Genomic DNA, 12,093 nt, shown 5'->3' on the forward strand with positions numbered 1-12,093 from the left:
GCGCTGCTGTTACGAGCTCAGCTATATGGACTGATGGTCGCGAGTGACGTAAACAGGCACTTACCGGACTGAAACTGTCGGAGCCGGTTGGTGTCGTCGTCGCTGCTGCCGTAGATGTGCGATGCATCCAGGTATGACGTCAGCGAGTCCTGCTGCTCGCGAGGACCTGCCGAGCGGGAAGGCCGTTGCATTGTAGGCGTTAAACACAGCGACATCACGAATAGGGCATTTAAAGACCCGTTATGCCCGATGAATTGCTTTTTTTTGATACGCTCATTTTTCTTTTTCCATATTCTCACTCAGGCTTGGGAAATATGGAGCAATTAGGCCGAATACTGCGGTTTTTTGAAATTAAGGATCGAGCCTTCAGTTGTGCGCAGTTGACAAAACGAATTACTAGTTAGTTAATTGCCATACTGATTATTTTACTCAACAAATGTTTCTTTTTTGTACGAATGCGCACGACACGGCTATAGCTATAACGCTGAACAAGTTGATTTTTTTTATGTGAGAGATGTTTGGCAGGTTGAAAGATTAAAAAAACAAACAAACAGAAAACAGACAACTCTTTTTTGCTTTTTCACGGAACTTCCGCCATCTTTAGGATTTCAGCAGAACTGATCGGCGTCCCTGTGTGGGATTTCATTTGTGGATTACTTTGGCTTCATTCTGCCATCTGCTAGCCCCGGAAAGGCCTTGGTCTCGGGTTCGGCACCACCGCCAGCAAGAAGTTTCCTTTCTGAGAAGCCTTTCCATTGTAGCTGCGTGCTGCTCTCGGGTGGTTGAGAAGTTCTCTCCTTGATGAAAAGAATTCGAAAGAACCTTTCCCGAAGTTTTCCAAGAAATACAGTGGCGCTCTGCTTAGATCCACTTAAATGTGCCGCGGGAAGGCTTTTTTGCAGAAAACAATGTCAAGTGCTGATCGATTATGTATATCCAATGTCTTTCGAATATTTGTATCCAACGCGATGTCGTTAAACATACTTGGAGATGGTAGCCTAGGGTTTTATTTATTTATTTTTTAATGGATTTGGCTTTGAATCGACGTGACTGCATTACTGGCGCTGCTTGGATTCCGCGCTTGCAACGCACGCTTTAAAGGAGGGTGATCTGAGGATTAACCAACGATTAACTAGCCAAACGCGATTTGAAGTCCCAGTAACGTCCACACGTCCAAGGGGGTCCGAGTGGAGATTTTGTCAATCACGGGCATAAGAAAAGTATTGGGAATAATACAAACACACAGGTGAAACTGCTGGCACCGAATAGCGGTCATTTGCTCTATTATTATTATTATTATTAACACTGATCATCGAGAGTGCGTTCACAGCTCCACACCACCTGAGTGCCAGCGGCGTGCACTTTACTTATTTATTTTATTTTATTTTCAATGGTAGCAGTCTCACTTGATACCAAGGCATGTGGACAGTACTACTTATACAAGCCACGGTCAATGTTAAAAGAATGCTCTTCACAACGATAACGAGAAATAATCAGGCAGCTAATACAATGTCTATGCTAGTGTAGTTCAGTAACAGTACACTATCTGGGAATAGAAGTAGGACCCACAGAACCGACACTCTTTCTCTACAAACTATCTACACAATACAATGTAGTCGTCAAGCAATATTAGGAAGAAAATTAAGCTGGTGGTGGCTCTTTATCAATTACATCCTCCATCATATGTACCGGTAAAGGTGGTTATAGTGACACACACAATTGGCAATCCGTGGATCGAGCCGGTTTCACTCCTGGACTGCGCGCGGCAGAAACGGATATTCGAAAGCGTCACCGCGGCCGTCGACCTCGGTCAAGACGCGAGGACTCATTTGGTGCGGGCGCAAGCGCAGCGGCCGAGTGCTCACCCAGCTGGCAGGAGCAGGGCGCCGAGCGCGGCAGGTTGAGGCACGTCTGCCCCAGCGGCCCGAAGAAGGGGTCGCCCGCAGGCACCGCGATGGAGTAGCACTCGGGCAGCACCCACCGGTCGGGGCTGCAGCAGTCAATCGGGTTGTTCGGGTCTGCGGGCAGAGAAACGCGCGGGCGCGCTGATTCAGCGTGCAACGACAGCGCTGTCCGTCAACGAGGGACTTCGCACAGGCATGCCACCGAACGCCGAACAGCTTTGGCAATCCCCCCCGCATTTAAAGACCAACTGCAACAAAATTTCAAGTGGCGTATAGATAGAGAGAGAGAGATAAGATAATGCAGAGAAAGGCAGGGACGTTAACCAGAGGTAGTTCCGGTTGGCTGCCCTGCACAGGGGGAAGACTTAAGGGGGATAAAGAGAGAAACAGAGTGGAAGGGGGAGCTAGAGAGAAATAGAGACGAGCACGAACAAAGCGCGTAAACTACAGAGCGGGAGGGGGCGCCATTCGAGTCTGTCGCGAAGCCCCGTGGACCGCAGGAACCTTCATAACGCGAGTAAGGCCTTCAACGCGGATGTTCTTTCGGAGCATTGGCCTAAAACTTTTAGTTCTGATAGTGAACGATTGTCCAACTGGTCCAGCAAGTACTGTGCACATCACTTGTCTCTGAGCACTATATCGCGGGCAGACACAGATAATATGTGCGAGCGTCTCGTCGATGTTACATGTGTCGCACGTGGGGCTGTTGGCCATTCCAATGAGGAAAGCATATGAGTTCGTAAAGGCAAGGCCTAGCCACAGACGGTAGAGCATGGTCTCTTCACGTATAGAAAAACCTAGATCCAGGTATAGTGTAGATACGTGGGAGCCTAAGTGGAAAATTTTAGGCTTGAAAAACGAGTGCATGGGCGTCAGGAAAGGCTCACAAGAGTAGACGTTTCTGACCCGAAAACTGAATAAAGAACAAGAAGAAGAAGAAGAAACTTTAGTAAAGAATAGTCCGGCAGTTCTTGATGTGGTGGCCTCAGGTGACGGCTCGAAGTTCTTGGACTCGAGCAAGAAAAAAAAAAGAAAATAAAAACACCTTCATTACCGCTCGCCGGAAGGGATGCATGACTAAGAAATTCCGACTACCATAAGCACCGTCGGCGGCTGCCCGCAAAAAAAAAAAGAAGATCGTAGTTGCGGAAAATCTCGATGCTGCGACTTAAGTCACAGCCGCTAACCACCAAGTATACATGTGTCGTCTGCTTAGGCGCTATTAAAAGGTTTAGAATAAGAAACTTAGACGACTATCATTATAATTGTGGTAAACTCGTGCAAATGCACGACGGACACAAAGAACAAAGTGGATAAGGACATGTGCTACTATAGGAACCGTGTGTCCGTTATCAAGCTGCGCTAATCTACTGCAAATGTAATGCAAGACGAACTAGCCCAACAGTCGTATCCTACTGTAGACAGCTACCAGCCCCGCATCTTTACAAAGATAACTTCAGTTGTATACATTACTCATTTAACTTCATTGTTATACACTGCTCATTCATAACCAATTTATAATTCATTTACAAAGAAAAACCCAAAGGTGCAATTATGCTGCCGGCGGCGTGCCTTGTTGTCGGCATGTCTTCGCTGGGCTGTTAGGTTTTGGCACGTGACCTCCTTAAGGCGCTTATGACGAGTGCGGCCAAAAGCATCGTCCCGGCGGCACCAACACTTAAGTATATGTACAGACGCCGGGACCTTCCGGGTGCACTAAGGCAGATATCACAGGTAATGCAGAGAGAGAGAGAGAGAGATAGAGAGAGAGATAGAGAGAGAGATAGAGAGAGAGATAGAGAGAGAGGAGAGGGAGAGAGATTACAGCTCTCGCCAGCAGAGAGCCACGGATTGAAGAAAGGCATCCAAGCCAATGGAGGCAACACAAGTTCCCCGCTCTCCCGGAAACACGTAAATGTTTCTCCCTAAACAGTCCGCTCGTAAACATAGTGCTAACTATATATAAACTCTACCTGTTCACTCGAGTCAGAAAAGGCTTTACACTGCGCGCTTTGTCATCTCCGGCGGATCCACTCGGCAACACACGTGGCACGTGAACCATACAGAGCTCTTGGGCTGTAAAGAAATAACTAACCGGATAAAGGAAAAGCTGAAAAAAAAAGAAGTAACCGAAAGAGTCTGCGCGAGAGCCCCTAATTGAATAGACAGCACCCTGGGGAATCCTCCGCGGGCCGACGCTTAAGGATCGCGCTGGCGGGCAGGCAATATATGACAGCCGTTTTCCCGTGCGCCCCTCCCCCAACTGCGTCTCCTCTTTCCCCTCACGTCGAGGGTCAGAGAGGAAAAACCAAGGAAAGGGAGAAGACGCGGCTGTGAAACGCGCCGTATCGCTCGATTAAATTAAGGCTCGGCTGGGGCCGTCTGTGCGTTGCCCGTTCTCGGTTTTGTTTCTCAAAGTGGCTGGTTGCCCGCGGAACGCTCACGTCCGAGAACGCCAGGCATTCTTCGTGTGAGTAAAGCTCGTCGGATTATCTCGCACGCCCGCGTAATGGCCGCGGCTGTGCTTGTCCGTACATCTGCCAGCAGAGCAGCCTGCACGTTCGGCTTTGCCGCTGAATACGCGCGCGGAGAACAAAGCGGCGGGTGTTCGGAATGCCGTCTGCTTAGGGTTGCGTTTTTCGCGCTGATATCGTACCTCGAGCAACGACGCGTTTTTTTTTTTTTTGAAGGAGTCCAAGCCGCGTAGAAACTGATTCCCGCGTTTCCAGGCACCAGAACGCGATAGACCGGTAGGAAGGGTTGGTTGAGATGCGCGAGTCCTCGGCACAGAGAGCGAGATAAGAAAATACGGGAGAAGAAGTTCCCTTAGTTAAAAGAAAGCCGATAGCCACTGTGAGGCCCATCTCCGGCCAATATTTTCAGTCTGACGTTGCGATTGGCTCGTCGCCGACCGGTGTTGTTACGACCGGAGTCCCGCAGCAGCATTTTCTTGGCCGTCAGAGCTGGAGTTTTCACCCTTGTTGCGTAAGACAACGGAACGTAGATTAACCAGAACGGTACTGCGCAAACTGGCATTTTTTTCTATTTCGCGCTCAAGGCGCCGAGAGAGGAGCGGCAACTTTTGTCAGGTGACGGCCTAGCAACAACTTTTGCTAGAGCGTACACGAACTGAGATTTGGTCAAGTTTTGATACGTACGCCTGTTTGCCGTAATAGCGCAAAAAAGGGACGGAAACGTGAGAGCGAACGCCAGAAGAAGCACGATCCTGTCGCTTTCTCCTAGGTCATCACCTTCCTTTCGCTATTAAGGCAAACATTGTAGAGCCTAGTGCACAGGTATGCGCAAGAAAAGGAATAGTCACTGCTCCACGACAGTTGACTAACGTGCGCTTCGCTCCACACAACTTCGAGCGCGCGAGTCGGCTTTTGTTGGGCTCGTTCTCCACGTCAGGTCAGCATACGGCTTGCGCATGGGGCTTCGCGCTAGCTCTCTTGGTATCCACGAAGGGAGCATTGGAACGAAGCATGGTTCACGGAAACGCGGCGTGCGGTAGGTGTGGGTTCCGCTCCAAGAGGGCCCAGTCGGCCCTTATGATCGATATTCATTTTTTTTAGTATAACGCTCTCCAAACATTTCTCTGCACATTAATTAAAGAAAAGGAAGTTAAATGTTTTTCATTGTTTTCGTAGGTCCCAGCGTCCTTATTTGGCTTTTTATGGTTGTCATTTGGCCAAATGCCAGCCTTTGTTTCATTGATATATACTTAAAACGCGTAAACGTGAAGATGCACGACAACACAGTAACAATCCCGGAGGTTCTGTGCAGAAATTTCGTTTTACTTTTGTCACGCATGATTTGCTTTTGACGTTTTGAACTTACTTGTCGCGTTTGAGTTAGATGACATCAAAGCTAACTTTTTTGTTACGACTGTTGTAGAGAAAAAGGTGAACGGATCGGACTCCATGGCAAGTTGATCGACCTGCCAATTTGTTTGCTTAGCGAACAGACCGATCCACTGTTCGCGCGATCACGGAAAGCCTCAGCCCAAAGTGAACGTTTCGACAGGGTGACTCGACGAAAGCGATTCTTGGGCTCGATCGAAACGTTGGCTCCGAGACGACGCTTCCCTACGTGCTGTTCGCCCAGCGTTTACGAAGTCTCTGCATGTGCGCGCAGTATACGTACTTCCCAGGTTACGAATCTCGCCGGGGTCCGCCTCCAGGGGCGCCAGCGCCAGGTCGTGGTCGATGAACTGGCCGATCTGCATGAGCATGTGCGAGAAGTGCGGGCTGGGCAGGCGCCGGTCCGGGTGCACCAGCGACGAGATGAGCCGCGCGTTGGGCAGCTCCTGGCCGCTCTTGGCCAGCCGCGGGCTGCTCACGCCTGCGGGAGGAGAAGGGCGCTGGACTATAGGCGTGACCACGCTGGAAGCATCGGCGGAGAGATCGGAATCGGAAACCCAACCTAGCTTGACCTAGCCGAGCCTAACCTAGCCTTGCCTTGTCTAACCTCGTCTAACCTAACTGCCTGCCCCACCGTGCTTTCGGGTAGTTCGAAGTTTTCAGCCAAAGAGTGTAAGTTCCCGTTTGTTCATTTTTTTCTGTCGTTATCCTCTTGTAGAACGAATCCAAAGTGTTCAAGAGAACAGGCGCGCTACTTTTGACACACTTGTCTCTGCGTTAGCTGCCATCAGGAAAAGCTTCGAAAGGCGTCCGCTCGTTTTGCGGTTTACGCCCGTCCGTTTTCTTCTCGTCAAGTTCATTGAGATGCCGTCCATGAGAAACGGAAATGGGGAAGCATGCAGTTCACCGTTCCAGGCAGCAGAGTTAGGTAAGCAGTGCGCAGAGATAACGCTCTCAACAATTTGCTTGTGCGTTGTTATAAGTTTCGATGACTGCTGAACGGGTGTCAGGCTGATCCAGACAATGCTTTCGTAGCTTGCAAATAACGTGCACAGAAGCAAGCGTTGAATCCGTATGCAATACTTTTACAGCTCAATGGTGTAAAAGTTAGAAACAAGATTAAGGGGCTTCATAAATCCTGGCCTACGTTTCGAGAGGTGGGCCTATCTTTGTCAAAGGCGGCCTTGTCACCCTCGGCAGGTTAGTTTTAACGGGTTAGTCACCCTATTAACCCTGCTAAACCGTTAAAGCTAACCTGCAGAGGATAGCAAGGCCGCCTCTGACAGGGATAGGTCCACCTATCAAAATGTAGGGCAGGCACCTGATTTCTGTTTGTAACCTTTATACCACAGTATGCAACTTCGTCTGTCGGTCCCCTTCTTGATTTTGAGTAAAAGCTCAATGGCGCGATGTACGACGTAGAGAAGGCACAAAAAGCGTTGAATACAAACAATGGAGCGCTTGAGTTAACATACAGTCTTCGCTGCACCTTTTTTCTTGTGCGGGAGCGTATTGCGGAAAAAACACCTTCGACACAACAACAGCGTTTCTTTCGACCTTATTGGAACAAATTCCCCGTGATAGGACGTCTAACACGCATGGGTAGTAACGCAAGACAAACTTGCAAGCCTTCGTTGTAATTTATCATCTTGTGAGCGTCTGGTATTCAGAAGCTTTCTCCTAAGAAACCATGCAGTCAGAGGAAATCTCGTACAGTCCGGGTAAGTCACTGTCACAAAGGACAAGACGTCGCCGACCAATTTAAGAGAAAACAGCGATGTTCAGGCTCTCTTAGGGGACCTTTTAAGCGATACAAGATGGGTAACGAATCTTTAACAGATGGCGCAGGCACCGTGCGTAAACGGCAGAAAGACCTTTATCGTTCTGCTTGAGCGTGGGAGCAGCTTTCTAGATTAGGAAAGGTTCGAGATCGAAGCGCGACGTTAGATTTCGCACAGCGGCCATCACCTTCGCATAACTCCAGACAGAGTAGCATTTTATGTGACCTTGAGGGCGACTTCGACACGTACGTACGTACGTACGTACACACACACACACACACACACACACACACACACACACACACACGCACGAACGCACACACACACACACACACACGCACGCACACACACACGCAAACACACACATACATACATACATACATACATACATACATACATACATACATACATACATACATACATACATACATACATACATACAAACAAACTTTAAGGGACCTCAAGGCCAGAAACTGACATAGGCTATCAAAATGTGGGAAACAGCCAAAGAAAGCTATCGCTTTGAAAGGCGCCAAGCGTTTTGAGACGCCTGGCACCTTAACTGTCCCGCCTGTACATCCGTCGTGGGTTCATGACTGCGGCGCACTTTCGCCGCACGTACCGTCGTTGTAGGCGGGCGTCAGCAGGCGGGCCATGCACGTTCCGGCCATGCCCCAGCGCGGGTTGGCCAGGTTGTTGCAGGCGCCGTCCGAGCGACGGTACGGCGAGGTCGGGTCGCAGGGCCCTACCAAGTCCGCGGTGCAGTCCCGCTGCGCAGCCAGCAGCAGGGTGTCGCCGCTGACCAGCGGCTGCAGCGACTGCAGACCGTTCAGGCCACCCGGGACCCTGGGAGAGCGACGAAGAGGCGAACACGCATTTCAGTATTTCCTCGCTGCGGAAAACAACGCTTTAAAAAGAAGACGAGACCAGAGACAAACGGAGAGAGAGAGAGAGAGAGAGAGAGAGAGAGAGAGAGAGAGAGAGAGAGAGAGAGAGAGAGAGAGAGCGTTTGCCTTAGTTCGTTAGATGTACGCAACAAATTACAGCTGGGAACATTGACATGGGTTAGAGACGACACGCCGCTGCACTAACAACCGAATGTTTAATATTGCTTTTGGAAAGCCACCGCAGTGCCTTTTCTTTTTCTCCTGTCACGCTAACAGTCCGTTTCTTAGGCCGACGGACTGTCTTTTTAAAATTTTTCTGTTAGCAGGATTGATGGAATACTGATACATGATTGTCTGCTCTAGTTAATGAGCATGTCTTCTGAAGTTTTGCGCGTCAGCAAGTCTTTACCGTTTATAAATGTCCGTGTGTCGCGTGTCTTATTTTCTTTTGTCCATGGCATTCTTTTCTGCTGGTGCATATTTTTCTTCAAGACAGAATACTTATTTTTAGAAAAGCAGAGAAGTCAACCTGAGCTGGTGCGCCCCGGGGGATAAGGGAAAAAAGGAAACGAAAAAGAATGATAATAATAATGATAATGATGATGATGACATAAGGCGTAGGTAAGTTGAACGTGATGAGGTGGGCGCCAATCAGAAGGAATCGGACAGTCGAATGATCAGTCTGTACGAACTAGCACAAATTTAAGCTGTTCGCCGTGGTTAAGTGTTTGCTGCACAGGCGGCAGCCTGTGCAGCCTATGGCGTGCTTCGGAATTTATCCTTGTGCGTGCGTGAGTGCGTCAATCGTTAAAATAAATAAAATAAAGTTGGCGTTCCCAACGTTGGCTTCACTGCAACAAGAATAATTATGAGGAGAAGCGTGCTTCAGCGAGTTTGTTGGTTTTATAGACAACTTGCGCGATCGAAATACTAGACGGTTTTAGTTGGGCGTCCGCAACCACTTACGTAAGCAGCGCACGAGCTCATGCGTACGTAGCGAAGCGCGCGTGCACGAAAAGGCAACAGTTGGCCGGACGCAAAAGTTGAGAAGGGGATGGCTGACGTGCACGCGCAGGGGCCGGCAGTGTGCTACTCAGCGCCACCATATGCAAGCTTCTGAAACTGTGTACCTAATATCTGTGTATCTGTGTAGCCGCCACGAAGTAAAACCACAAGCCGGAGTCATAGCTTCGGCCGGAGCGATATAGAAAAATGCGTTCTCGTGGACACGCGAGAACACGCGAGAACGTCCCGCAAAGGCCGCACAGTTTGGAGCGGACGCTACGCAGCTACGAAGCTGCGGGCGCACGCAAAATACAGTGCGTGCTCCTGCGTACTGCGCATGCGCACTGTCGCCTCCTCGAGTTTCCTACGTACGCAGAGCTGCTGCGGACGCCCAAGTAAAACTGTCTACTAATCCGTTCGGGAAACGGAGCGTGCGAAGGCACCACACAGTCCTACCGGCTGTCGACGTTCCACTAATGCATTCAACTTCACACAGCGCACATTCTCAACTTGTCATACAGTTCGGTATTACTTAACGAAGGAGTGCCTTTACAGCGGACCACAAAGATAGCTTTGTCTTGCCCTTTTTTATCTTTTTCTTTTTATCTTTTTCTTTTTATCTTATCTCTCGCACCCCCTTCCCCGGAACGGGCAGCCAACCGGAGATGTACAGTCAGGTTAACCTGCCTCTCTTTGCTTTTGTCTCTTTCTCTGTTGTGTAACCGAGAACGTTAGCAACGACATGCGCGATGCGATGCATGCGTGCGTGCTGAACGGAGGTGACGATTATGCAATTTAGCAGCAGGTGGATGGTACCACTGCCAGCACGTTGGGCAGGAATTTGGAGGTTAAGAAAGAAGCTTGAGCGAATGTTCAGGACGGCGCAAGAAGTGATGCGGGGCGACGAAAAATGTCAGGCGCAATGTTAGCAGTAGGGGTGTGCAAATAGTGATTTTTGAGACCGAATCGAATACAAACCGAATAGTTCCAGAAGTGAATCGAATTGAATATCAATAGATCTTGAATATTACGCAAATTTTAGACGCCAGCAAGTGCGGACAAAAAGTTTCAGGACACGAAAGAGCGTTATTGAACCACCGTGAACATCATTATGTGAGCATCGTTATATAAAACGATGTTAATATTTTTAAGGTCAGCGAGTAAACGATAGAAAGATAAAAGGCTTGTATCGAAAGGCAGGGCAGTTAACCAGACGTAGTTCCGTTTGGCTTCCCGGCACGGGGGAAGGATTAGTTATGGGGGATAAAAAGAGAAAGAGAGGGAGGAGGAGGAGGGGGAGACAGAAACAGGGCCGCGCACAAACAAACCGCGTACACTATATATATATAGAGCAGTAGGGAGCGTCGTTTTTAAAGTCTATCGTGAAGGCCTGTAAACCGCAGGAATATTAGTAACGCGAATATGGCCTTCTGCGCGGATGTCCTTTGAGAGCACTGGCCTAGAGCTTTCAGATCTGATACTGGACGATCATCCAATTGGTTAGTCACTCTGCACATCACTTGCCTGTCGGCACTATCGCGCAGGCAGACACAGATAATGTGTGCGAGCCTCTCATCGCTGCTGCATGTGTCGCACGTGGGGCTGTTGGGTCTCTGTGGCCAGGAGCGACAATAGGAATAGGTGTGCATGGCTGCAACGTCTTGCCCGTGATCCTTGCGCAGGTAATCCTCTGCCACTTCGACTTCTCGACGTCGTTGTTGAAGAGCTAGATATTTATATGGACGGCGCTGTTGAGGACCTGTTCGAAGTCCACGGACTGTTCTCCAGACAACCGACAGAAGTTTACGCGAATCGAGAGTATCACAAAAATATTTCCAGCGTTGATTTTGCAGCACAGCAATGCAACGCTGAATTTTTAAAAATGCGTCTGGCGTCTTTAAGGTCGTAAACTGATTTAGTCCCTCTCTATCGTCGCTCCGCTTGCCGGCGGATCGCACGGAGGTGCTGTATTTCCGCATTGAAATCCGTGTATTTCTCCGATGGCCGAAATGAACGCATAGCATCTTGCATGGCCTTGGAGATCTGAATTTTCAATGTGGAGGAAAAGCATTCGTGGCATGCGTCCTCCATAAGCGATTTAAACACGGGCAAATCTATTGTTAGTTGAAGATTTGATGAAGCCGATTTGGCCTAGGCCCTTTACCTTCAGGTAGGTAGGAATGTGATCCGTTTCATGGGTTTCTATATCTGCGAGCCAATCCTACCGAAAAATCCGCGTATTTCCCATAACTCCTATATCCAACAACATCGTATTACATATGGGAAAAACAGGTTTTTGTATGGGATCGTATATGTTACATATAGGATTATTGGATATGGGGGTTATGAGTCATATGAATTTTTCACTAGGCAATGGATGCTGCCAGTGAGACATCACGATGCAGAAGCTAAGTCTAAACAACTGCTATACGTCCCGCCGTGCAGAAACGCGGGACTGCCATCGTTTAGGCAGCAAAGTTCATAGTCACAAGCAAAGGAAACGAGATTCCTTCCTTGATACTTCCCCGAAGTGAATGATGCGCGTTAAAGTCCCCAACAACAATCCACGGACCAGTAGTCGTATATAAAATGTTACTAAGTCTCTGTCTGTCGAAACGACTTAATTGAGAAAGGTAAGCGCGCACTAGAGTAA

At 48.9% G+C, this 12,093-nt stretch overlaps 1 protein-coding gene across 9 annotated transcripts in view; it reads right to left on the reverse strand.

Annotated features, from left to right (window-relative positions):
• LOC135908656 (salivary peroxidase/catechol oxidase-like) overlaps nucleotides 1–12,093 on the reverse strand; it is a 131,591-nt gene that overhangs the window by 25,391 nt on the left and 94,107 nt on the right. For all 9 annotated transcript variants that reach the window (XM_070541195.1, XM_070541194.1, XM_070541200.1 and 6 more), the window contains 4 exons: nucleotides 8,171–8,394; nucleotides 6,051–6,248; nucleotides 1,866–2,018; nucleotides 65–166 (listed from right to left, as the gene is read on the reverse strand). In XM_070541195.1, coding sequence (XP_070397296.1) covers nucleotides 65–166; nucleotides 1,866–2,018; nucleotides 6,051–6,248; nucleotides 8,171–8,394 — 677 coding nt within the window. The remainder of the gene's footprint in view (nucleotides 1–64; nucleotides 167–1,865; nucleotides 2,019–6,050; nucleotides 6,249–8,170; nucleotides 8,395–12,093) is intronic.

Source organism: Dermacentor albipictus, chromosome 6, assembly GCF_038994185.2.
Source record: "Dermacentor albipictus isolate Rhodes 1998 colony chromosome 6, USDA_Dalb.pri_finalv2, whole genome shotgun sequence".
Taxonomy (NCBI): domain Eukaryota; kingdom Metazoa; phylum Arthropoda; class Arachnida; order Ixodida; family Ixodidae; genus Dermacentor; species Dermacentor albipictus.